General features: G+C 40.3%; 1 protein-coding gene across 5 annotated transcripts in view; it reads right to left on the bottom strand.

The window, feature by feature from the left end:
• The window catches only part of LOC140482128 (dual 3',5'-cyclic-AMP and -GMP phosphodiesterase 11A-like), a 424,709-nt gene that overhangs the window by 29,125 nt on the left and 367,889 nt on the right, over nt 1-27,695 (bottom strand). For all 5 annotated transcript variants that reach the window (XM_072579133.1, XM_072579132.1, XM_072579135.1 and 2 more), the window contains 3 exons: nt 21,985-22,062; nt 17,899-17,962; nt 11,819-11,893 (listed from right to left, as the gene is read on the bottom strand). In XM_072579133.1, coding sequence (XP_072435234.1) covers nt 11,819-11,893; nt 17,899-17,962; nt 21,985-22,062 — 217 coding nt within the window. The remainder of the gene's footprint in view (nt 1-11,818; nt 11,894-17,898; nt 17,963-21,984; nt 22,063-27,695) is intronic.

Genomic DNA, 27,695 nt, shown 5'->3' with positions numbered 1-27,695 from the left:
CTCCAGGGAAAACAGCCCCAGCCTGTTCAGCCTCTCCCTATAGCTCAGATCCTCCAACCTGGCAACATCCTTATACATTTTTTCTGAACCCTTTCAAGTTTCACAACATCTTTCCGATAGGAAGGAGACCAGAATTGCATGCAATATTCCAACAGTGGCCTAACCAATGTCCTGTACAGCCGCAACATGACCTCCCAATTCCTGTACTCAATACTCTGACCAATAAAGGAAAGCATACCAAACGCCGCCTTCACTATCCTATCTACCTGTGACTCCACTTTCAAGGAGCAATGAACCTGCACTTCAGCAACACTCCCTAGGACCTTACCATCAAGTGTATAAGTCCTGCTAAGATTTGCTTTCCCAAAATGCAGCACCTCACATTTATCTGAATTAAATTCCATCCGCCACTTCTCAGCCCATTGGCCCATCTGGTCAAGATCCTGTTGTAATCTGAGGTAACCTTCTTCGCTGTCCACTGCACCTCCAATTTTAGTGTCATCTGCAAACTTACTAACTGTACCTCTTATGCTCCCATCCAAATCATTTATGTAAATGACAAAAAATTGAGGACCCAGCACCGATCCTTGTGGCACTCCATTGGTCACCAGTCTCCAGTCTGAAAAACAACCCTCCACCACCACCCTCTGTCTTCTACCTTTGAGCCAATTCTGTATCCAAATGGCTAGTTCTCCCTGTAATCCGTGAGATCTAACCTTGCTTATCAGTCTCCCATGGGGAACCTTGTCGAACGCCTTACTGAAGTCCATATAGATCACATCTACTGCTCTGCCCTCATCAATCATCTTTGTTACTTCTTCAAAAAACTCAATCAAGTTTGTGAGACATGATTTCCCACGCACAAAGCCATGTTGACTATCCCGAATTAGTCCTTGCCTTTCCAAATACATGTACATCCTGTCCCTCAGAATTCCCTCCAACAACTTGCCCACCACAGAGGTCAGGCTCACTGCTCTATAGTTCCCTGGCTTGTCTTTACCACCTTTCTTAAACAGTGGCACCACATTTGTCAACCTCCAGTCTTCCGACACCTCACCTGTGACTAACGATGATACAAATATCTCAGCAAGAGGCCCAGCAATCACTTCTCTAGCTTCCCACAGAGTTATCGGGTACACCTGATCAGCTCCTGGGGATTTATCCACCTTTACCCGTTTCAAGACATCCAGCACTTCCTTCTCTGTAATCTGGACATTTTGCAAGATGTCACCATCTATTTCCCTACAGTCTATATCTTCCATATCCTTTTTCACAGTAAATACTGATGCAAAATATTCATTTAGTATCTCCCCCATTTTCTGTGACTCCACACAAAGGCTGCCTTGCTGATCTTTGAGGGGCCCTCATCTCTCCCTAGTTACCCTTTTTATCCTTAATATATTTGTAAAAACCCTTTGGATTCTCCTTAATTCTATTTGCCAAAGCTACCTCATGTCCCTGTTTTGCCCTCCTGATTTCCCTCTTAAGTATACTCCTACTTTCGTTATACTGTTCTAAGGATTCACTCGATCTACCCTGTCTATACCTGACATATGCTTGCTTCTTTTTATTAACCAAACCCTCAATTTCTTTAGTCATCCAGCATTCCCTATATCTACCAGCCTTTCCTTTCACCCTGACTGGAATATACTTTCTCTGGATTCTTGTTATCTCATTTCTGAAGGCTTCCCAATTTCCAGACGTCCCTTTACCTGCGAACATCTGCCTCCAATCAGCTTTCGAAAGTTTTGCCTAATTCGGTCAAAATTGGCCTTTCTCCAATTTAGAACTTCAACTTTTACATCTGGTCTATTCTTTTCCATCACTATTTTAAAAAATCAGATTTTGTTTTAAAAATCTTAATTTTTTTCCAAAATTACAAAACCAGTACAAAATAGTGTTACAACTTTATATTATAATAACAATAATAGAAAATAAACTACTGCTCTACCCCACAAACTACTGAAAAATGAAAAAAAAGCAAAAAAATCTCATCTCAACAAAAATTACAATTCAATAAATAACCAAGGAGAAAGAAGAAAAATAAATAAACAAACAAAATAAAATTAAATCACATAGGACTGGCTTCAACCTTGGTCATTCACATCTCCTAATCTCCCTATAATCTCTCCATGTACTGTCATTATCACCTCTTTAGTGCTACCTTTGATTCTGGAGCCATGACTCATCTTCTCTCAAACTAGTATAAATACCTCCTTATTTCTCCCTTTTTTTTAGCTTTGACAAAGGGTCAGTTAGACTTGAAACATCAGCTCTTTTCTCTCCTTACAGATGCTGCCAGACCTGCTGAGATTTTCCAGCATTTTCTCTTTTGGCTTTCAAATTAAACCAAGTTGTAGCAAGTTAACTTAAATTATTAGATTAGATTAGATTAGATTAGATTAGATTAGATTAGATTACTTACAGTGTGGAAACAGGCCCTTCGGCCCAACAAGTCCACACCGCCCCGCCGAAGCGCAACCCACCCATACCCCTACATCTACCCCTTACCTGACACTACGGGCAATTTAGCATGGCCAATTCACCTGACCTGCACATCTTTGGAGTGTGGGAGGAAACCGGAGCACCCGGAGGAAACCCATGCAGACACGGGGAGAATGTGCAAACTCCAGAGAGTCGCCTGAGGCGGGAATTGAACCCGGGTCTCAATTAAATCACTACACTCAGTGCAATCTCACTGAAGCTCCCCCCCACTGGGAGCAAGAGTAAGTAAACCCAAATTTGTTCAGGATTCTTCCCACTAGGGGCCCCTGAACTGACAGACACAACCCTCACGGCTACACAAAGGCCCTGAACAGTACAGCCGATAAATCTGCAACAATGTAATTCAAAAAGGGCTGCCATGTTCTGCAAAACAATTCCGTTTTCTGGTGCACCATACATGTAAGTAAATCCGGGGGATGTGTTCCATGACTAACCTATACCAGCTCAAGAGTCCTGGGGTTTCTCTAATACCCAGCTCATTAGAATGTTCTTTCTTGCACAGAATAAAAGAATAGTAAACAATTTCTTACACATCCAAAGAGGGAAGATTTGGAAGATCCAAAAGGAGGGACACCTGATTCAACTTAACCTCAGTTCCCAAAACCTCTGCCAAAACACTTGCTATGGCATCCCAACACCTATGAAGCTTGTGGCATGACCACAGCAATGAGTAAGAGTACCAACCTCCATTTTACACTTGGGGCACATTGGAGACACTCCTGTCTTAAATTTCGCAAGCTGTTCCGGTGCCAAGAATAGCCTGGGTCCTATTACAAATCAAGATCGTCCTAACATTTTCCCAGATATCCTCCCAAATCTCTGATGAGATTTCCACCCTCAATTCTTGAGTCCAGGTTCTGCATAGCCATTCAATGTCCTTTGAAACATTACTTCCTAACAAGTGATAAAGCCTGCTAACCGAGAGGGCGACTGTAGACCTGAGCACTCTCCTTTTCATATCTGATTTATAGGGACTAACCATCAATATAGCTTTCTTTGGTTTGAAGTCTTTAACCTGGAAGTAACGAAAGAGATCTCTCCTAGGTAGCTCGAACTTCTGACTCAGCTACTTCAAGGACATCATGACGTCCCAGTCAGATAGATCTCCCAAACTGGAGGTTCCTTTGGACTCCCAGAGCTTAAAGCCAGAGTCTATTGACTCCAGCTGGAATCCCAACATTCCCACTATGGGAGTGAAAGGGGAAGTTTCTTGTAATTGCCCTAGCACTGCCGCTTCATTGTCCATGCTTTAAATTTGTTTAGGACAATCAAGTTTTTGCAGTGATCCATAACAATTCTCATCTTTTCCATAAACAACAAATTAATGAGAGGGCATTTTGTCTAGGAGGCCTCAATACCCAACCAGATTGATCACGGATCCTGACAGGCCCATTCAGCCACATAGGATAATAAAGAACTCAATTGGTATTTCTTAAAGTCTGGAAAATCTAGACCCCTCTGTCCTGCGGAAGCTGCAATTTATTCAACTTAATAAGAGGCCATCCAGGATGTCAAATAAAAGATCCAAGCCAATTGTAAAGCCTGCGCAGTGCATGCCTTGGCAGCATCAAAGGGAGCATTCTCATGGGATATAATAAGCGGGGAAGAACATTCATTTTAACCAGAGCTATTCTGACGAACAAGGATATCGGAAGATCTTCCCAGTGCTGAAGGTCCTGCCTTATCTTCTCTAGCAACTGTCCATAATTGGCTTTATATAATTGATCGAAAACCAGGGTAATAAAAATACTTAAATACAGAAAACTCCCTTGTGACCACTGGAAGGGGAAACTGGTTCTATCCCCAAAGTTGGATATACTAGTAAGACCCCCCCCCCACAGGCATAGCCTCCGATTTTATGAAATTAATTTTATACCCTGAAAACAAACCAAATAGATTAATCACTTGTATTAAGCGGGGCACAGATGTCATTGGGTCAGTTAAAAAGAGAAGGTTGTCATCCTCACAAAGGGTGATTTTATGCCTGCCTGCCCCTACCTCTGGGGCAGTTATTTTGGGATCCGTCCGGATGGTTTTCGCCAGCGGCTCGATCACCAATGTAAATAATAGTGGCGAGAGAGGGCATCCTTGATCGCAGCCTCTGCCGACACTAAAACTATCTGACCATATAACCTTGGTGAGAACCACTGCTTTCGGATCACTATACTGCACTGCTACCCATTTGGCAAAAACCTCTCCAAGACCTAACCGTTTCATGACATAAAGGAGGTACGGTCACTCTACCCGATCAAATGCTTTCTCTGTATCCAGGGAGACTACCAAACCCAGGATCACTCTTTGCTGACATATTGGGACCATATTTAGTAGGAGAAAGTGAGGATTGCAGATGCTGGTGATCAGAGCTGAAAATGTGTTGCTGGAAAAGCGCAGCAGGTCAGGCAGCATCCAAGGAGCAGGAGAATCAACGTTTCGGGCATCAGCCCTTCTACCATATTTAGTACTCTTCTAATATTGTTGTAGACCTACGACCCTTAATAAAACCTGTCTGGTCCTCCTTTACAATAAAAGGCAATACCTTCTCCAACCTTAATGCCAGCATTTTCGACAGGATTTTAAAATCCATGTTCAGTAATGATCTGGGCCTGTACGAAGTGCAATCCTCTGGGACTTTCCCTTTCTTAAGAATAAGAGAAATATTTGCTTCTCACAGAAGATGGGAGGTGGCCCTGACTGAATGAGTAATTGTACATATCCAAGAGTGGCCCGGCCAGTTTGTCTGTAAACTCGTTATAAAGCTAATTTTGAAATCCGTCTCGGCCGGACACTTGACCACTCTGGAGCAGCCTTACTGCCTCCTGTACTTCCTGAGTTGTCAAGGGGAGCACTCAGAAAGGACACCTTCTCTGAGGTTACACCCGGAAGGTCCAGGTTCTTAAAAAAGGATTCCATCTTCATTATTCTGTCCTCACAGCCCTCTGACTGATACAGCTCAAAATAACACTTTCAAAATGCTGCATTAATCTTTTTAGCATTGCAAGTAAGTGTACCAGCACTCTGTCTGATGGATGTAATAGATAGGGGGGCATTCTTCTTTCTGGCCATATCTACCCAGTTTATCACCGTACTCAAATAATCTCTGTTTCACAAAGGAGATTTCCCTCTTTGCTGTTTGGGTAAGTGCAGCATTCAAAATGGCCCTAATGGCTGTAATCATTGCAATTTAAGTTATTGATGGCCTATCAAAGTATGCTGTCTCAGCTGCCTTCAGGCGAGCCTTGAGCAAACATTGCTGTTCTCCCCTCTGCCGCTTCCGGGTTGCAGAGTAAGAAATAATCAAACCTGGTGCATAGGCCATGGCAGTCTCCCACAGCACCAGTGGGTTACTGGCCATACCTAAATTAATATCCCAAAAGATTTAAACTCCCATGAAAAATGCTCTATAAACTTGCTATCTTTCAGGAGGAAAGGGTCCATGTGCCAGTGCCAGGACCCCATCCTACCACCACTGGCTTTGACCTCCATGTACGCTACCGCACTATCAGAAGCGGCTATGTTCGCTATTCTGCAGGACAGCACTGAACTCAAAAAGGTCAATGGGACAAAAAAATGTCAATTCTGGTATAGCATTTATGTGGGTTAGAGAAAAAGGTAAAATCCCTACCTTTGGATGAAGAGACCTCCACATGTCCATCAACCCAAATCCCTGTTCAGGTCCACCAACTGCCTGGATTGCGGAGACATACCTGCAAAACTCCTAGGCATCCTGTCCACCTCGGGTTCAATAATATGATTAAAAGTCTCCCCCTGTAATTATGACGCACCCCAAGGGCCTCAATCTAAAAAGTGCATCTGTTAAGAATCTAAGGAGATGTGCTGGGGGGGCAATATACATTCGGAATCCCATTTTCCTCTCCATCTATTAAAGCTTTAAGAATTATGAATCACCTGCACACATCCTTAATTTGACCTAGCATTTGAAACGGGAGGTTCTTCCAGATGAGAATAGCAATTCCTCTACTTTTCAAATTAAAGGATGAAAAAACACCTGTTGCAACTTCAAATGCTCCCTATCAGTTAAGTGCATTTCTTATAACAAGGATATGTCGACCCTCTCTTTTCTAAGGCTTGAAAGTATTTTTTACTCCTAATTGGTAAATGACTCCCCTTAACATTCCAGATGCACCATTTAAATGAATGGTTAGCCATAGCCATCTGAAACAGTCCATGACCCCCCGGGGGGAAGAGTCCCACTCATAGCACACCGAGTGAAAACCATAAACCGTTTGTATAAGTTTAAAAATGCAACTTCCCAAAACTACTAAATCAAAACTTCTACTAGCTACTTTGACAACATAAATGAAAGGAGTCTTTTCCCCCTTGTCCACAGGGGGTTGCTCATACCAACCATTAGCTCCACCATGACTCCTTCTAGCTGAAGCCATGCCCCCACCACAGACAACACAAAGTTAGAAAGAAAAACAGCATCTTATACCAAGAAAGTTAAAAGTCGGCACCCAACCCATCCCCTCCATACTGTTTTCCTAGGCATTCCTGGTAGAACAACAAAAACAATACTTCTCCCCGCATCCCCTCCCCCTCCCCCTCATCCTAAACCAGAAAAGAAGGACAAAAGGAAATAATAAGAAAAGAAAACCCAGGAAAACAAAAGATGGCGGGAATGGAGAGAGAAGGGACAGGAGACAAAAAAAGGAAATAATTATGACCCTGACTTATATTTAAAAAAACCAAGACCACCCCCATCCAACAACCAGGTAAACCAGGTTAATTACAGAGAAGAGAACAAAGTAAAGTAATTGTCCATATAATTCAAGCCAGTCAGTCTATTTTAAAGCATCCAAGAAGTCTTTTGTCTTTTCTGGTGAATCAAAGTTGAACACGGACCCTCCATGGCTGAAACGCAGTATTGCTAGATATCTAATGGAATATTGGATATTCAAGTTCCTCACCTGCTTTTTTACATCATTAAAGTCCTTTGTCTTATGAATCACGACCCGAGAGAAGTCCTGGGAAAGCATAATTTGTGATCCTTTATATATCAGAGCTTGAGGATCCTCCCCCAGTTCCATAGAGGCTTCCAGCATCATTTGTTTGTCTCCATAATGCTGGAGTCATGCTAGAACCGGGCATACCTCAACTTCCAGCCTCAGAAACTGTGGGAGCCATTGCTCCAGAAAGCTGCCCTTCTTCCTCCTGTTCGGGAAGCCCCAGCAATCGGATGTTCTTCCGATGACCTCGATCATCCCAGGATATTGTAGAAAGCCACGGAAGAAATTGTGACACTCATAGTAGCGATATTTGTATCATCAACAGCCACAGGTGAGATGCTGAAAGGGTGGAGGGTGGTTAATTTTATGCTATTATTTAAGAAAGGCCAAAAGGAAACACCGGGGAACTACAGACCAGTGAGTGTGATGTCATTGGTAGGTAAGTTGTTGGACAGGATTTTGACAGACAGGATCTGCAAGCATTTGGGAAGTTAAGGACTGATTAGGGATAGTCAACATGGTTTTGTGTGTGGGAAATGGTGTCTCACAAACTTGATTAAGTTTTTTGAAGAGGTGACCAAGAAGATGGATGCGGGCAGATTGATAGACATTATCTTCATAGACTTTGGCAAGGTGTTCAATGGTCCCATATGATAGACTAGCTAGTAAGGTTAAATCATATGTGAACCAGTGAAAGCTAGCCAATTGGATACAAAATTTGCTTGATTGTAGGAGAATGAAGGTGGTGATACAGGCTGTTGTTCAGATTGGAGGCCTGTGACCAGCAGAGTGGGTCATAATCATAAACGATTTGGATGAGAACATAGGAGGCATGGTTAGTAAGTTTGAAGATGACACCACAATTGTGATATAGTGGATAGTGAAGAAGGTTATGTCAGAGCACAATGGGATCTTGATCAATTGGGCAAGTGAGCTGAAGAATGGCAGATGGAACTTAATTCAGAGAAATATGAGGTGTTGGCACGACAAACCAGGAAAGGACTTACAGTTAATAGAAGGGCCCTGGGGAGTATTGTCCAATAGAGAGACCTAGGTGTAGGTACATAGTTCCTTGGAAGTGGCGTCAAAGGTAGACCGGGTGGAGAAGGAGGCATTTGGCACACTTGCGTTCATCAGTCAGAACACTGAGTACAGGCGTTGAGATGTTATGCAACTGCTGTACAAGACATTAGTAAGATCACATTTGGGGTACTGTGGACAATGATGGTTGCCCTGCTATAGGAAGGATGTTATTAAATTAGAGACAGTGCAAAGAAGATTTAAAAGGATGTTACTGTGACTGGAGGGCTTCAGTTATACGGAGAGGATGGGATGTTTTTCCCTGGAGCGTAGGAGGCTTAGGCGTGACATAGAGATTTGTAAAATCATGAGGGGCATAGATAAGGTGAATTGTTGAGGTCCTTTCCCCAGAGTAGGGAGTTTAAAACTAGAGGATATAGGTTTAAGGTGAGAGGGGAAAAATTTAAAAGGTGCAACATTTTCACATAGAGTTGGTGTAGATGGAACAAGCTGCCAGGGGAAGTGGTACAGGGGAATTTTGTATCCAATTGGCTAGCTTTCACTGGTTCACATATGATTTAACCTTACTAGCTAGCCTATCATATGGGACCATTGAACACCTTGCCAAAGTCTATGAAGATAATGTCTATCAATCTGCCCGCATCCATCTTCTTGGTCACCTCTTCAAAGTGGTACATTTACAACATTGGATAGTCATTTAGATAGATACATAGATAGAAAAGGTTTAGAATGATATCGGCCAAATAGAGGCATATGGGACGAGTTCAGTTGAGGAAACCTAATTGGCATGGAATAGTTGGGCCAAAGGGTCTGTTTCCGTGCTGTATGACTGTGTGACTCTATGACTGTCAGACGTTATGTCTTAGATAATGATACAGCCTGATGGACAGTCTGTCACCATTCTGACCTATTGGTAGGAAGCTTCTTCCAGTCATTAATGGCAAAGCTGCTGCAATATTTTCTTGCCTTCCCCTGGAATATTGGCCATTGTGGACCTGGTGGGACAAATTGTTTTCAGCCTCCAGACACAGTGTCCAGTTCGTAAAAGTTGGTTTTATAGGAGTTTTACCTGAAGGCTGGCTTCAGAAGGACACTAGCATTTGGTTGATGGTCCTCCACTTAATCCAGAATATATGTCACTGATGTTACTGTTTCTCTAGTGTTCTTATGTGTTGCTAATCCGCAGTCCAGGTCTCAGCATTATGATGATAATTGTTCTGTACACTAGAAGTTTTGTTGACTTCCTGAAGTTTTATTGTTAAGTACTTGCTTTTGTAATTTGTAGAAGGTGCAACTGCTCCAGTTATCAATCTCCTTGTCATTGGTGGCCTTTTGAGAGAGATGAATGTCAAGATACAGGAAGTACTCAGCATATTCCAGAGTGTCTCCTTCAACATTCATTGCAAGTTTGGTGCAGAATGCCCAACAACACAGTAGCCATCTGTAAACTATAGTGTGTGTGTTTATGTTCATCAAAGACAAATGTCGATGTCTCAATGCCAAAGACTGTGCCATATTGATTATAGCTGAGCTGGAGGTGAAGTCTCTAGGTCCACAGAGTTAGCTTTGCCATCCGGAGTAGGATCTTGTCAGAACTCTGAGTTGTAATAATGAAACACTCGTAAGGTCACTTTTAGCTTTTCCTCCCCAGTATATAGTATATCCCTTTACTTGCTCCTTCAGGTGCCCCAGCCCAAGAAAGTAAGTCACTCTGAGGTAGCAATGTCAAAGTGCAGTTCTATAGCCATTGATACAAGTGTAATTTGTCTTTCTGGATGGTTGCTGCTGAAATTATCCATCTAATATTTAAAATTTTCTTTGAGACAAATATAGTGATGTTGAAGGCTGAAGCTCCCCAGCCAGGAGAAATTCAAGCAGCTTATTTCAGGGCACCTTTTCTATCTCCCTTCCCATTCGGGGTGAACAAAGGAGTCCACTGTCACCGATGTTGCAAGTCAAAAATCTCTTTCACAATACAGATATCCAATGACCAACATGTGGTCTGTCCGTTTGTGCAGATTTTTGACTGAGAGACTTCCAGGTTCATAGCCCTGTCCCCAGTGCTAATCCTCCATCAGCACAGGATTTGGAAAATGGACCCTGATCAAAGACTCTATGTGATTTAGTTTTACATGGGGACCATGGGGTGCCATCATTGTCCACATAATCTTGATGAGTTTCTGATCAGATTTCAGTGACAGACCAAGTCACAATCCTCAGTCTTCTTCTCCTTTGCATCTGGTGAGATACACAGTCCTCCTTCACTTGTTCTGCTGTTGAGGAACTTTTGGATGGCACTTTGTCTGGAAACTCCCCCTATTTTTGCTATCATTTATGGCTCTACCATCAGCAACATAATGGCTGACTCAAGGTTTTGTCAGGCAGAATAAACCTCTCCCCACATTAAGTTGACAATCCACAGAAAGGAATACAGCTCCTTAGGATTCCAAGACATTATAAAAATGTAGGATGATGTTATTAAGCTTTTGCCAATAGAAGTAAGTGGCCTAATGCATGTTTGAGATTCCCTTTGCAAAATTGGTTTGTAATGGACAATAGTGCAGTCAATATTCTCAGGCAAGTATACTAAAGAAACCAAAACACAAATCCTTGAAAAGGTACATTTCCCATTCTCTGAGTAACAGAGTTGCAGAAACATTCTACATAGCTCTGCAACAAGTTGAGAGGTCACTGCTGACCAGTGCTACACCCTTCCCAACCTGTCCAAAGTTTGGTCTCTCCAGAGGACCCTAAGGAGTTGTTGTAATTGGCTGGATCTCACTGGGCTGGCAAGTTCTCTCCTACAACTTGTCTATAATAAACAAAATAAGATGATAGACTAATTTGCTACCTTGCTGCCTTATGGCATGTGTAGGGCTGGGATCATGTTTTGATTCAGGCATGATTTAATTCCTAGCCCAAAGTTCATAATTATTTCAGCAATGTTCAAAATGAAGTACAATTTTCTAACATGCACTTTCTAAATTACCTCTTCATACATCAGCTGAAAAATGATGTAAATATATGAGGCAAACTGGTGAAAAACAAAAAATCCTTCATTTGGGGTACTATGGTTCAAAAAGAACTATAAACGTACAAGTGACTACAACAGGATTGATGTGGAGGTGTTGGTGTTGGACTAGGGTGATCAGAAGTCACATGATACCAGGTTATAGTCCAACAGGTTTATTTGAAGTCACAAGCTTTTGGAGGGCTGTTGTTTCTTCAGGATTGACAACACTGTCTATTTTGAAAATGACCAATGTAAGTGAATAGAGCTGTGCAAGGAATGAGCTTTCACTTACTGAAGGGGTGAGTTTCAGCTCCGATCGTTCCCTGTCTCCTTGTTCAAAGAATTCACTAGTAACCAATTCTGCTACCTGCAAGAAGATCAAAGATTTTTGTAAGAAGATAACTTGTTCGGCTAACAATTCCTCATCAGTTTTCATTCTTACTTTGATTCTCCATTCTGGGATCCTGATACAACATTATATCCATATCCAAGCAAATCATTATTAATGGCTGATATTAAGAACAGATTTTAACTGTATAATTGGATTTAGAGTCAACTGCCATTCATTAAAATGTCTGAAAGTATTTTGTAAATTGAACAATGAGAGGGAGTTTCTACCTTAAAATGGGCACGGTGCAGAATGTTTCTCTTTACGTTATAAAGGAACTTTTAGAAGTTTTAGATTGCTCCATCTAACTGCAAAGGTTCCCTCCATCACACAACCAGCAATTCATAACAAGTGAATATTTTAGTTGACAAAGGTAAAGTTTTAATTTTTGAAATAAATACCCTACATAAAAAGACATAACACAAAATATTTCACAAAATATTTCATACAATATATATGAACATTCAGCGGGTTTGAGATTGGGGATGAGGGGCATATAAAAGAAAAGAATGAAAATGGATATTCAAAACATCATAATAAATAACAGCAGGATTTGGCCTTTTAGCTTCTAAGCCTGCTGTGGTGTTCATTAAGATCATAGCTGACCTGATTGTGGCTTTAACTCCACTTTCCTGCTGTCCCCTCATAACGCATGATTCACATCTACACCCAAAAGTCTAACTCAGATTTCAAAATATTTAATGATCCACCTTTTACTGCTGTCTGGGAAAGAGAATTCCAAAATTTACCAACTTTCTGGGAGAAAAATATGGTCATTGCCTTAAATGGGAAACTTTTATTTTTTAAACTATGTCTAATAGTTCTAGTCTCTCCTCTCCAAGGAAAGATCCCTCTCACTAACCATCCTGTCAAGTTCCTTAGATGCTTACATCATTTTTAAAGATCAATTTTTATTCTTCTAAACCTGCTCAACTTTACCTCAAGTCAATCTTTTCATCCTAAGTTTGTTGAGTGAAATGTCTCTGAATTTCATTTAATGTAATTACATTCTTCCTTAAATAAGGAGAACTAACTGGACACAATACTTCAGATATGGACTCACTAAGTCAAGAGTGTGGTGCTGGAAAGACATAGCAGGCCAGGCAGCATCTGAGGAGCAGGAGAACCGACATTTCAGGCATAAGGGCTTATGACTGAAACATTGATTCTCCTGCTCCTCGGATGCTGCCTGACCCGATGTGTCTTTCCAGCACCATACTCTCGACTCTGATCTCCAGCATCTGCAGTCCTCACTTTCTCCTAATGGAGTCATTAAGGTCCAATTCTACAGTAGCAAAACTTTCGTATAGTTAAACATCATTCATCATGCAATAATATAATTATTCATTTGACCTCCCAACTACTTGCTATACTTGCATGTTAACTTGTTATGATTGATGCACTAGACACCCTCTAGTACCATAGATTTCTATAGGCTCTCTTCATTTAAATAATCTGTTTCTTGTATTATTCCTGAGAAAGTAGATAGTTTACATTTTCCACATTATATTCTGTGTGCCAAATTCCAATACTTAACCTATCTATATCCTTCTGCAGATTCTTTATGTTCCCTTCATAACTTACCTTCCTACCTATCTTTGTGACATTAGAAAGCCTCGCTACCATAGACTTGACCCCTTCATTAAAATCATTAAATAGATTGCAAATAGTTGGATCCTGAGCACTGATCTCTGTGGCACCATGCTAGTTACATTTTGTCAATTTAAGAATGATCCATTTATTCCAATATTCAGTTTACTGTTAGCTGATCAATCCCAATATTCATGTTAATACATTATTACCAACACAATGAGCTCTCATTTTCTGTAGTAACTTTACATGTAACACGGTATCGAATGTCTTTTGAAAATCCAAATGCATCATACCTACTGCTTCACATTATCCGCCCTGCTTGTTTCTTCCTCGAATAAATTAGTCAAATATTATCTTATTTTCATAATGCCTGATTATATTGTGATTTTCTAAGTGTCCTGCCAATATGTCCTTAATAATGAATTCCCTTTGACAAATGTAAGGCTAACTAATATATATTTTCTTGATCTCTGTCTCTATCTTCTTTTAAATAGTGGCGTTACATTTGAGGTTTTCCAATCACTGGGACTTTTCCAGAATCCAGGAAATGTTGGAAGATTGCAACCAATATCTCTGAAGCCACTTCTTTTTAGAGCTTATAGTGCAGGCCAATGAGTCAGCGTTTAGTCCTTATACCTTTTCCTGCACCTTTCTCTTCAAATACTGATTGTTTTAAATCTTTTGCTCCCTTGTTCCTCTTCATTCTCAACTATTCTTTACAAATTGTAGTATTTTTTATAATGACGACTGAGACTTATTTCCTTTTGTCTCATTAATTCATTAGCCTCACCTTGAATGGACCAATTTCTACTTTAGCTATTCTTTTTCTTTTCATCTAAATGTGGAAACTTTTATTTTCTGCTTTTCATAACAACATAATAACAGGAGAAGGCCATTCAGCCTGCCCTGCCATTCAATACAATCATATCTGATTACACACTTCAGTGCCTTTTATCCATCCCATTCCCATAACCTTGTAAGCTAATGGTTATCAGAAATCTATCAAAGATTGAACTTCCACAAAACTCCGTGGTGGAAAATATCAAAGGCCCACAACTGTCTGAGTAAAAAATAATAACTTAATCTCTGTCCTAATTTACATTTTTTATTTTTAAATTGTGCTGCTGATACTCAACCAAGGGAAACATCTTAACTGCTTTCACCCTGTCTATCCCTGAAAGAATTTTGTAAGTTTCACTAAGATCACCTCTCGAGCTAAATTCCACTCACATTCCATTTCTCCTGGCTAATTATAATTTTGGCCATCCTTTGGTGATTGGGGGCAGATGTTCGCAGGTAAAGGGATGGCTGGAAAATGGGAAGCCTTCAGAAATGAGAGAACGAGAATCCAGAGAACGTATATTCCTGTCAGGGTGAAAGGAAAGGCTGGTAGGTATACGGAATGCTGGATGACTCAAGAAATTGAGGAGAAAGTGAGGACTGCAGATGCTGGAGATCAGAGCTGAAAATGTGTTGCTGGAAAAGCGCAGCAGGTCAGGCAGCATCCAAGGAACAGGAGAATCGACGTTTCGGGCAAGAAAGGCTGATTCCCGAAACGTCGATTCTCCTGTTCCTTGGATGCTGCCTGACCTGCTGTATTTTTCCAAGAAATTGAGGGTTTGGTTTAGGAAAAAAAGGAAGCACGTGTAAGGTATATACAGGATAGATCGAGTGAATCATTGAAAGAGTGTAAAGGCAGTAGGAGTACACTTAGGCGGGAAATCAGGAGGGCAAAAAGGGGACATGAAATAGCTTTGGCAAATAGAGTTAAGGAGAATCCAAAGGGCTTTTACAAATATGTTAAGGACAAAAGGGTAAGTAGGGAGAGAATAGGGCCCCTCAACAATCAGCAAGGTGGCCTTTGTGTGGAGCTGCAGAAAATGGGGGAGATACTAAATTAATATTTTGCATCAGTATTTACTGTGGAAAAGGATATGGAAGATATAGAAAGTAGCGAAATTGCTGGCGATACCTTGCAAAATGTCAATATTACAGAGGAGGAAGTGCTGGATGTCTTGAAATGCATAAAGGTGAATAAATCCCCAGGACCTAATCAGGTATACCCTAGAACTCTGTGGGAAGCTAGAGAAGTGATTGCTGGGCCTCTTGCTGAGATATTTGTATCATCGATAGTCACAGGTGAGGTGCCAGAAGACTGGAGGTTGGCTAATATGGTGCCACTCTTTAAGAAGGGTAGTAAGGACAAGCCAGGGAACTATAGATCAGTGAGCCTGATGTTGGTGGTGGGCACGTTGTTGGAGGGAATCCTGAGGGACAGGTTGTACATGTATTTGGAAAAGCAAGGACTGATTAGGGATAGTCAACATAGTTTTATGCGTGGGAAATCATGTCTCACAAACTTGATTGAGTTTTTTGAAGAAGTAACAAAGATGATTGATGAGGGCAGAGCAGTAGATATGGTCTATATGGACTTCAGTAAGGCGTTTGACAAGGTTCCCCATGGGAGACTGGTTAGCAAGGTTAGGTCTCACGGAATACAGAGAGAACTAGCCATTTGGATACAGAACTGGCTCAAAGGTAGAAGACAGAGAGTGGTGGTGGAGGTTTGTTTTTCAGACTGGAGACCAGTAACCAATGGAGTGCCACAAGGATCGGTGCTGGGTCCTCTACTTTTTGCCATTTACATAAATGATTTGGATGCGAGCATAAGAGGTACAGTTAGTAAGTTTGTAGATGACACCAAAATTGGAGGTGTAGTGAACAGCGAAGAAGGATACCTCAGATGACAACAGGATCTTGATCAGATGGGCCAATGGGCTGAGAAGTTGCAGATGGAGTTTATTTTAGATGAATGGGAGGTGCTGCATTTTGGGAAAGCAAATCTTAGCAGGACTTATATACTTAATGGTAAGGTCCTAGGGGGTGTTGCTGAACAAAGAGACCTTGGAGTGCAGGTTCATAGCTCCTTGAAAGTGGAGTCGCAGGTAGATAGGATAATGAAGAAGGCGTTTGGCATGCTTTCCTTTATTGGTCAGAGTATTGAGTAAAGGAGTTGGGACACCATGTTGTGGCTGTTCGGGACATTGGCTAGGCCACTGTTGGAATATTGTGTGCAATTCTGGTCTCCTTCCTATCGGAAAAATGTTGTGAAACTTGAAAGGGTTCAGAAAAGACTTACAAGGATGTTGCCAGGGTTGGAGGACTTGAGCTATAGGGAGAGGCTGATTAGGCTGGGGCTGTTTTCCTTGGAGCATCAGAGGCTGAGGGGTGACCTTGTAGAGGTTTACAAAATTATGAGGGGCATGGATAGGATAAATAGACAAAGTCTTTTCCCTGGGGTCGTAGAGTCCAGAACTAGAGGGCATAGGTTTAGGGTGAGAGGGAAAAGATATAAGAGACCTAAGGGGCAACTTTTTCACACAGAGGGTGGAATGCGTATGGAATGAGCTGTCAGAGGAAGTGGTGGAGGCTGGTACATTTAAGAGGCATTTGGATGGGTATACGAATAGGAAGGGTTTGGAGGGATATGGGCCAGGTGCTGGCAGGTGGGACTAGATTTGGTTGGAATGTCTGGTTGGCATGGACGGGTTGGACCAAAGGGTCTGTTTTCATGCTGTATATTTCTATGAGTCTATGCTGCTTTCTGAAATTTGTTCATTCTTAGAATAGGATAGAATCCCTACACTGTTGAAACAAGCCATTGGGCCCATCAAGTCCACACCAACCCTACCAGACCCTATTATTCTACATTTCCCCTGACTAATGCCCTTAACCTACACATCCCTGAACACTATGGACAATTTTAGCATGACCAATTCACCCAACCCTCATATCTTTGGTCAGTGGGAGAAAACAGGAAACTGCCTGAGGCTGGAATCAAACCCAGGTCCCTGGTGCTGTGAGGCAGCAGTGCTAACCACTGAGCCACCGTGCTGCTTCTGACCACTCACTAACTTGCTCAGAATTGCTTATATATTTTTTTCAATTTGATTCAGTCTTTTGCTTCCTTCGTTAGTCATGGATGCTGCATCTTTCTTATGAAGTCTTTTTTTTCCCATTGGAATATATTTTCACACAAACCTCATAGAGTTGTCAATTAGTTGAACACAAATATAAGCGCAAAAGAAAAACTGAACATTCTAAATCTCACTATATTTAATTTGAAAACATGTATCTAGGTTTTTGCTAACCAGCCTGTTCAGAGGCATAGCAGAGAAACCTAATTCAGTGGATCTGCATATTTACAGGAAAAAGATGGCTCCAAATGAATGACAGATTCCAGATCATTAAGTACTGTCATTAATAATATTTCTTACATATTGTGCATAAATTCATTTCTTAAACTATAAATTACAAATATGACTAAATTATTTGGTTAGCAAGTAAAAGACAAGTCAGTTTGAAAGGCCATGCATATGCAACTTGCTGACCTGTCTAGATATCTCCCAAGGTTTAGTCACAGCCCCCAGGTCACAGGCAGTCATCAGCATTGACCTACAATGACAATAGGCATTTCCATCAGTAGGCATCTATTTCCTTACACATCTGTAGAACTTTATCCAGAAGCCAAAAACATTGTGCTGTTTTTTTAAAAAATGATCTACATGTTTCCTATGCTCTAAAAACATGTAATTTGAATATGTTTTTAATTTGCTTTTATAATAAGCCAAATGTGGAGAGATTGACTAGCTGCAGAGAGAAGATTTGTCACTTAGGGTGTGCTTTAACTAGTGCCTGGGTGTTGTGTTTCAGGCATCATGTAAAATTGGTATGAGCTGCATTGATAAGCAATTGTTGAGTGCAGCCAATACTCCCCACATTTTTTCACTGGTTGCATGCATCTGTCTATGACCCACTGCAGACTGGCTACTGCTACTTCAAAACAGTCTGCCCCTCGTGGAAGGGAGGTCCAATTTGGTGGCAAAATGTGATGAGTTTTTCTTCAAAGGTCAACCTGATCTGTGATGCATTGAGCAACGAATGAAAGAGAGATCGACCACCAGTGTTTTAAGGAACCATGGAACTGAAAAGAAGCAAAATCATCCTTTATCTTCAGGGCAGTGGGAGGTCTTCCAGACATATGTTCAGGGAGGAAAAGGGAACACATAGAGGCCAGAAGCATGCTGGGTATATTGCTCCAGAAACACAGATGTATAGCAGGAAGAATTTTAATGATCTGACATGAGTTGCCAATGTGGGTTCATCTTCAAATGCATAACCTGCCACCTGTAACAATCTCATTATCTACTGCTTAATTCTCTACATCCCCATCATCTATTTACCTCCAATTTCTATCAATTAGCCCTTAACCGTTCAATTCATAAGGCCACCTCACTCTCACATCCTACAGCAGCTTCACACGAAAGGAACAGCTGCAATACACAGCTCAGTCCCATCTGGAGTTACTTTGTCATGACAGTCACATTGCCCAAACACATTGCAGGACACCCACTGATGCATGCTCTCTTTTTTGAATGATCAACTGGCACAAAACAATGGGCAACAGGGAAGAAATGGATGAGGCCAAGCATCCCTGCTGGTTTTTATTTCCATGGAAGAGACAGTGCTGGGAGACATGGGAAACGGAATCTCAGAGACTAGAGTTACAGGAAGGGTCATTGATCAGAGTATACATGTAACTATCTCTTCATTTCTCATTCCATTTCTCCTTCAGTCTGCTATTGCTTCCTGCAAATGGTCTAAACAAGCTCTTCTTAGATCCTATTCTTTCCTGACCATAACTAAACACTTGTGCCTTTTATATTTCTAATACCCAAAAGCTAGAACCTTCCTAGTCAGAGAATGAAGACTAGGAAGATGAAAATGGGCCTTTACTTGATCTTTCTCTCACAGTCACCAGTTCAGTGTCGGACTGTTTATACTTTAGTGGCTTTGGTGGAGGATGAATCTGCAATGTGGAGAGACACAAGAACAAATGAATAGAAGCCAGGCCAGGGAGAGAAACGAGGATATCACAGGAGTCAATCAGTGCAGTCACCTCCTGGCTCTGCAGGGACTGGAATTAGGAATTCAATGAGCCAGGCTACAGAATCAAGAAGAATGACAAAATGCTTCATAGTCTGGGAGATCTTTCAGCAAGCTTTTGTCCAATATTAGAATACACAAAGGAGTCTAGAACCAACTCATCACAGAGATTTGCAAAGAGCTTGGAGGCCATCTTGCCCAACATGGTGGTCACCTCCATCAGGACATGGCTGGACCCCAACAGGCAACAACGTCACAGCTTCTACTGAGATACAAACTGCTTCCATCAAAGGCCTGAGAGCTGAAACAGATGCTCAGACAGCTGTCATCGTGGCAGGTAAGCATGGCTGCTCAGCTTTCACAACCCTCTGAGGCTTTCTCCAATATCATGAAGTGAAGGTTAGCAAGCTTCCATTCCCATGCTGCCACGTCTGAGGAAGCATCTCCAACAAGCACTAGGACAGGCAAAGGCATACACAACATCCGTATTAAAATAAAGCATAAGGGTGAATCAATTTTAAAAAATGCATTATGTCTTGATTGAATTTATAGAATTGGATGAAAGACTTTTCATGTGATTTTATTTTTTGTGCCAGCAGAAAGACAACAATGTGATGACAGTGGAAAGGCATGAAGTGTGGGGTTTTTGGTGAATGGGAAGTGTGGTTGAGATCACATGTATTGCTAATGTATTATTTGATTTCATACAATCTGGGGATTAAACGATTGTCTATGACATAGTCTCCCTTCCACTGAGTATTCCTATACTTCCTTTGGCAGCAGGTTAGCTCAGCGGTTAGCACTGTTGTGTCACAGCGCCAATAGCTGAGTTCAATTCCAGCCTTGGGTGACTGACTGTGTGAAGTTTTGCATGTTCTCCCCATATCTGCATGGGTCTCCTATTTCCTCCCACAATGCAGGTTAGGTGGATTGGCCATGCTAAATTGTCCTGTAGTGTCCATGTTAGGTGGGTTAGCCATGTTAAATGTGAGGTTATGGGGATCGGGGAGTTTAGAACAAGGGCATCAGTTTTACAATAAGGGATCTCCCATTTAAGATATAGATGAGGGTAACCTTTCTTCTCAGAGTTGTGAGTTTGTGAAATGTGGTTTCTCAGACAGCATTGAAGGCAGTTTAATTGAATACTTTTAAGGCTGAGGTAGGTAGATAATTGACAAACAAGGGCTTCAAAGAATATCAGGAGTAGGGAGCAAAGTAGACTCAAGGCCACAATCAGATTGGCCACGAACTTATTGAATGGGAATACAGCTTGATTGCACAAATGTCAACAATTTGTAATTTCTATTTGGTGGGTTCATATGTATGAAAGGATCTCCTTAGAACCTTACATTAGAGGATACTGGGAATCCCCATGGAGAATTAAAGTGAATTCCAGAGGGCTGTGGCAGAGCTTCCAGATCACTGGAACAATTAATGCAGTTTCAAAAGTGTTGTAAGAGAACTTATTGGCAGGTAGGTGGTGGGAAGTAAAATGTAGAAATATAGTGATAAATGAATACTGATTGCTTTGTTTGATTCTTACGTCCAATAAAAATTGAATTCATTAAAAAACATGATATCTTGTGGCATGGTTCTATGAGTAGGTTGCTGGCTATTTAGATTTCTCTTTTAAAGAGTTAATGTTCCCTGGTTGGATCATAGGCTTTGACAATCACAGTACATGTTGATGCCTTATTTTATGCTTGCAGCTGAGGTGGCAAGAATTGGCAGTTCTAGTCATGAGCACTTTTGTGAAGTGGAGACAACTCAAACATTGATCCTCACTAGGGCTGAGGTAATATCAATATGTTTCTTAAAATCCCTTGTAGGAATGGCCTTCTGCTGACAGCTCTTTTCCTCCTCTTCCCCCTGCCCCTGCTTCTGGCAGCCTGTCCTGCTCTGTGTGACCTCTTTTCAATATCCCAATCCTGCTCAAGCTACAGAAGAAATCCTGCCAGGCCACTTAAGTCTGAAAATAACTTGTTTTAGCACATGCCCTTAAATAAACAAAGAAAGGACCTTGACACCAGCCAGGCAGAAACAATAATTTAAAAAGTAATGAAAAAACAGAAGTTAAATCCCCAAATATTTAAATCTCACGTTCATCCTTCTTTGCTTTCATGATGTGATCAAAAATGGTTATCCTAACTACATTTTATCCTCACTAACTTTGAGACATTCTAATTATTTTAATTCAGTAAAATCATTATGGAAACTTGATAGAGCAGGAGAACACAAACAAATTGGATTGTTTTCAGATAGCTAGCATGGATTCAATAACCTACTAGCTCTCTATGTTGCTGCTAGCCTTTAGGTGCATATGTGCAAATCCCTTTACCATGGTGGCATTTGATGCACTTCTTGGAAGTGTTCATGCACATCTTAGACCCCATTGAGTGTTCAGAAACCATGTAGCACCTAAAGAACAGGCAGGTCGTGGCCTAATTTCTCCCCATATAGTCCCTTTGCTTCATGACTATTTCAGTATTTTTTGACACATATTACCAGGCAATTAATATAGATCTCTTGACCTGAGCATTTCCCGTTGATCCTTTACATTCCAGTTGTACTCTCCTGTATTAACAAGTTCAAAAAACTTCATTCTTCGCCTAGAAAAGAAATATGTCACTGTAAGTTTTAGATTACTTCTAGACATTACATTGATAATATTTGATAATTGGCGGTTTCTATTGAAATACATATAAATACAATACTATACATACAAATTGGGATATAATTATTTCATCCTCTGTTAGAAACACCAAATACAGCATTGCTGAACTGATGCAAAACCAACTGTACTGATTGCTCAACTCAGAGCAATGTTCAATGTTATATAGCAGATTAAAGTTTAACTGTGTGCATAGCAAGACAGAAAAGTAGCAAATTTAGCACAGGCTACTTCAAATCCTCTTATACCAGAGCCATTTCGAACACGGTTTGGGGATGTGATTATATTCATTTCCATTTTATACTGATGGAAGTTAATTGATAGTTTTTTAACATATTTTAGAATAGAAAATAAACTGAATATAGAGTAAATCCAGTATAAGACGAGACTTAAACAGAGTGTTGTTTGATGTGTTTTTTTTAACTTGATCAATCTATGGCAAAAAACACCTTAAATTCATAGATTTGTTTCTTTGGAGAGGAAGTATGTTGATTGATAGAATGTCTTTTGAGATTAATAAAGGAGATGTGGCAGTAGTAGGGCAGGTTGAAGCTTCATGGAGAGATTACCATAAGTGGGGTGGATTTCTGAAGAAATCACTTTGGGAATAAACTGCCAGGATTGATACTGTTTTAATTATTTCCAGTTGGAAGAACATGACCATAGCAGAAAGCTGTGCAGGGAGCAGTTTGCAATGTTCAGCAAAGAGTGAAACTTCAATGCCAGTTTTCTTTAAAGCAGTGAACTATTACCATTATAATTGGAGTACTGGTTGCAGTAGTGGTCACTGTACTTATGGAAGGATGTTAATGCATTGGAAGCAGTTCAGACAAGGTTTACCAGACCAATACCTGGAATGAGTGGATTGTTTTATGAGGAAAGACTAGTCATGGTACTCCTGTATCCTCTGGAATTTGGAAGAGTCAGAGAAGACATAATTGAAACATACAAAATCCCAAGAGGACATAACTGGGTGGATGTTGAAAAGACCAGTTCTGAATAAGGGCAACTAGTCTTGAAATGTTAAACTCTACTTTCTCTCCACGGATGCTGTCAGGCCTGCTGAGTTTCTCCAGCAATTCCTGGCTTTCTTTCAGATTTCCAGCGTCCGCAGTTCTTTATTTTGTTTTAAGATATTGAAAGCATGATACTTCGTGTGGAAATCCTAGAGCTATGGGAAATAGTTATAAAATAAGGGCGGGGGGGGGGGGGGCATGTAAAATGGTGATGAGGAAATTTCTTTTTCATGAGTCTTTGAAACTCCCTTCCCCAAAAGGCAGTGGATGGAGAAACTTTAAATATTTTAAGGTGGAGGGAGATGGATTCTTGATTATTAAGAGGATGAAGGATTAGGGATTTGCAGGAATGTGGATTTGAGATTAAAATCAGATGAACCATGGTTTTATTGAATGGTGGAGCAGGTTTGAAGTGTCAAGAGTTCTACTCCTGTTCCTTGTCCATATGTTCAGACCTCAAAACACAAACTTTAGCTTTTAGAAATAGGTTCAGTAAAATAGTCCAAAGATTTCACTGGCAGGGTTGGATCAATAAAAAGTGAATGAGTTTGGTCATTTTGATTCTTATTTTTCATTCATTATTGGCATATGAGAGTTGCCAGAAAGGCCATCATTTGTTGATCGTCCCTGGGTGCCCCTTGAACTGAGTGACTGTTTGACCATTTCAAAGAGAAGTTAAGGGTCAATCACATTACTGCGTTCTGGAGTCACAGGTAAGGATGGCATATTTCCTCCTGTAAAAGAGCATTAGTGAACCAGGTGGAATTTGTAATAATTGATAACAGTTTCATAGTTTCCATTACCGAGACTAGTTTTTAATTCTAGAATAAATAATGGAATATAAGTTATAGCAGCTTCCACATTGAATACATTTCCCCAGAGTGTTAGTCTGGGATGACTAGCCCATTGGCATTACCCTACACTGCCAACTCTTTCAATTGAAAGAGACCCTTTAACCCATTTTATCTTACATTTTTATATTGCCTACTATATGATCTTTTCATTACAACACACAGCTGTTGGCTACATGAGTTCAAATAATTACAACCATCCATATGTTAATAGGTGCTGTATAAGGAAAATATTTCAACATATACCCATATTTGCCATTTACAAGTTATAACTTATGCTATCTGGTTATCTGAAAATACTATTTAGTATTTATCTGATTAAACATTTTATTTCTCTATAAGGGTCCAAAGAAATGTTTCTGTTCATAGCTGAAAGGCTCTAACTTTCAAATTGTTCCTTTATAGCTCATCACTCGAACATCAGGGGTCAATCATTCTGCTCTACTTTCTACAGTCTCTGGGGCTTAGATGATGTCCCTATGCAATCACTGGTGAATGTGGTGATATTAGTATTTTGATGAAAGCACTGTGCTGCTTTAGCATATCGTCTAAAGAATTTGATTCTATTTGTACAGTAATAAAAGTCAGCACCTTGTTGGTTTTGTGTTTTGCTGCTAGGTACTCATTAGACATGGTGAGTGATAATTTAGTTAATGCCCTTTGGTTTCTTTCAATTTCTGTCTCAACCTGGATGGAACTGGTGTAAAAAATTTGAGATTGAATTTTGTTTAGCATTGACTTCTATACTATTGGAGTTAGTCAGTCTCAATACCAGCAAGTGTTACACAACTAATGAAGGCCCCCTCTTATTTTATACTTCCGATAGTTGCGTTTTACCTATTTTGAATGTTTGTTTGCTCCCATCAACACACTTGTAAATCGTCATGAGTCTATTTCTAGATCTAGACTGCATCCACTGAATCCAGGTCAGACAGCATCGGAGGAGCAGGAAGGTCAGGACCCTTCATTGGGACCCTACCCCTGACTTTCAGCATCTGCAATCCTTACTATCTCCAATTGCTTTCTTGTAATTGATTACTTTTATATGTATTTAGGTGAACTCTTTAGAAAATGTCTATACTAATAAATAATAATAGACAACATCTGGAAAAACAATCAAAACGTTTTAACCATTAGCTCCCTGTGGAATCATTCAGTGAGAATTCCCCATTGCTACAATCTCGGCCCTTCTTTGTCAGCACATCCACTGCTGAGTTAATACTTGGAATATTAACTCCAAGGGTTGTACTAAATATAAGATTTAAGCTCCAATCTTCAAAATCTTTTCAAAGATCTAATTTATTTCTTTTTTGGGAGTTCATTGAATCATTTAATACTTTTAGAATAAATGTCAGTATTGAGTACAAGTTATAAATCCTGAATTTTACATAGAAAAGCATTAAACCTGATTGGAATATTTGCATTGATTATAGTAAAGATGTAAATACTGCTATGGTTCCAAAGTGAAGTTTAATGGAAGTTTGTCTTGAAACATGGATACGATTTGCCAGTTTTAATTATTCATATATTTGATATTGTGTATCCTCTAATTTGTTTTAGTTTTTTTTATACCTACACAGACCACATTCCATATCTAGTCATGACAGCAAGTAGTTATCATGTTCCCAGATGTTTATCTGTTGGTTTTGGATTGACGTCTAATGAATAAATGAAAACGGATTGGTAATACAATAACTAAATTAGGTCAGAACACCAAAAGAAAGATTTGAGCACATCAGAAGCAAGAATAATCAGATATGTGAGATCATGAAATGGATCTATTTTAAATTTATAATTGTGTTCATTTTCGCCCATACATAGCCTTTGTTTAAAACACTTGATCATAAAATGTTGATCACCCTGATGACATTAACAGAGCTTCCATGTTTGATTTTCAAATATCAAAAATATGGACATCCATTCCTGAAACCAGATTTTCCTGTTAAGAAACACAAAGCTGTCTTTCAGAAACTGAATCCCAGTTAAAGTACTGTACTTGGGGAGGAGAAAATGGATCTTATGTGGAAAAGAGGACTTTGCAATTGGAAAACTGGAACACAAATATCCGTGACATTTCTCTGTACTCAGGTGCTGCAAAGGAATAAGTCAAACAAACTTGATTTAGCCAGAAGGGAGGATGCCAGGACATTAAGGCTATGATTGCGGTGCATGCTAACTTGGGCAGGGAGCAGATTTTGATGTTTGAATCTGACACGTGGAAGGCGGAGTTGACATTGGAGTGCTGGAAAAGCACAGCAGGTCAGGCAGCATCCGAGGAGTAGGAGAGACGATGTTTCGGTCAATAACAAGTGGTGGTGAAGGAGAGAATGCATCCATCCAAAACTCAGGTGTGATCCCGCTGCTGGATTAATTCCATAGGCAGCAGGGTCGGGAACATGCAAAGCAGCAGCAATGAGGCAATTAAACCTGTTTTAAAAAATCCAGATTAAAGCTATTTTGAATATGTCATTGAATTCTATAGGCTGGATGGGGCAACAGAGATGTGGGAAACACCAAATTGTACTAATGTCCTGCCTGTCTGGACATAATTGTCAAGACCTAAATCATGAGGCACACTCACTGTAAGCAACCATTTTACAAGCAGTTCCAACAAAGCCAAGTTAAACATAGAACATTGAATTTGAAGAGCTATAAAGAAGTATAGCTTTTAAAAAAGAAACATAGAATTGTTCAGTATTGCTGAAAGTTGCTAAAAGCCCCTGGAAGATACTAAAAAGGAAAAATAAGCAAAGAAGCAGGCTGCAGCTGAATTCCACGAGCAGTTTTGTTTCTCTTGGTTACAGTCAAAATGAAAGGTGAATGAAAGAAATAACTAATGGTTTTTCACTCACAATGGCAAACCCATAAGAATGTGACAGATTTAATTCACAATCCAGAGCAGTCACAATAGCTAAACATTCATAACTGTTGGGGAGAGACTATTAAAAATTGTATTCTACCCTAAATCCCTCTGAAGAAAATAAAGTGACAGACTTGAGCAATTTTGACAGCCTTGAGGACATGCTTTGAATTCCAAATGAATATAACTTATGAGTGGTATGTGTTGAACACTGGGACTCAAGATGATAAAGAGCGTTTGTTCAGGATGTGTCTGCCTTATCACAGCTCACAGAATTTTGTGAATTGGGCACCTGAAAGATGAGCTCAAACACAGAATTATCTTTGCCATGGTAGGATATCTTATGACTATGTTACTGATAAGGAGAGAGAATCTCACTCACAAAGTTATAAACAAGTGCAGAAGCTTTGAGCTTGTAAGTCAACAGCTAGAATATATTCATGGGAGAAGTGACAAGTCTATCCACATTGTGAAGAAGGAGCCCAGGCCAATGCACAGATTTGTTAAGCAAATCAGACCTGTCCACTATATTGAAAAACAGCCCAGATCTTCCTAGTGCAACACTTTGGAAAAGAGCAGCAAGTATCCACAGTCTGAAAGACTGAAGCCAAAGGACAATTTGCAAATAGTACAGATGCCATCACAAAGAGCTAAAGGACACATGTCCAGCATAGAGAAAACAGTATTTTAATTGCAAGAAGCTAAAACCACTTTGCACACCAGTGTTTAGCCAGGAGAAGACAAAACAAGCCTATAAACCCAATAGATATGAAATCCACAGAGATGTCAGATGATGATTCTGACAATTTACGTGTGGGTATGAAGAGCTGTTGGACAAGATTTG

This window comes from Chiloscyllium punctatum, chromosome 10 (assembly GCF_047496795.1).
Source record: "Chiloscyllium punctatum isolate Juve2018m chromosome 10, sChiPun1.3, whole genome shotgun sequence".
In the NCBI taxonomy this organism is placed as follows: Eukaryota; Metazoa; Chordata; class Chondrichthyes; order Orectolobiformes; family Hemiscylliidae; genus Chiloscyllium; species Chiloscyllium punctatum.
The sequence above is the reverse complement of the archived record's forward strand: the minus strand, read 5'-3'. Positions and strand labels throughout refer to the sequence as shown.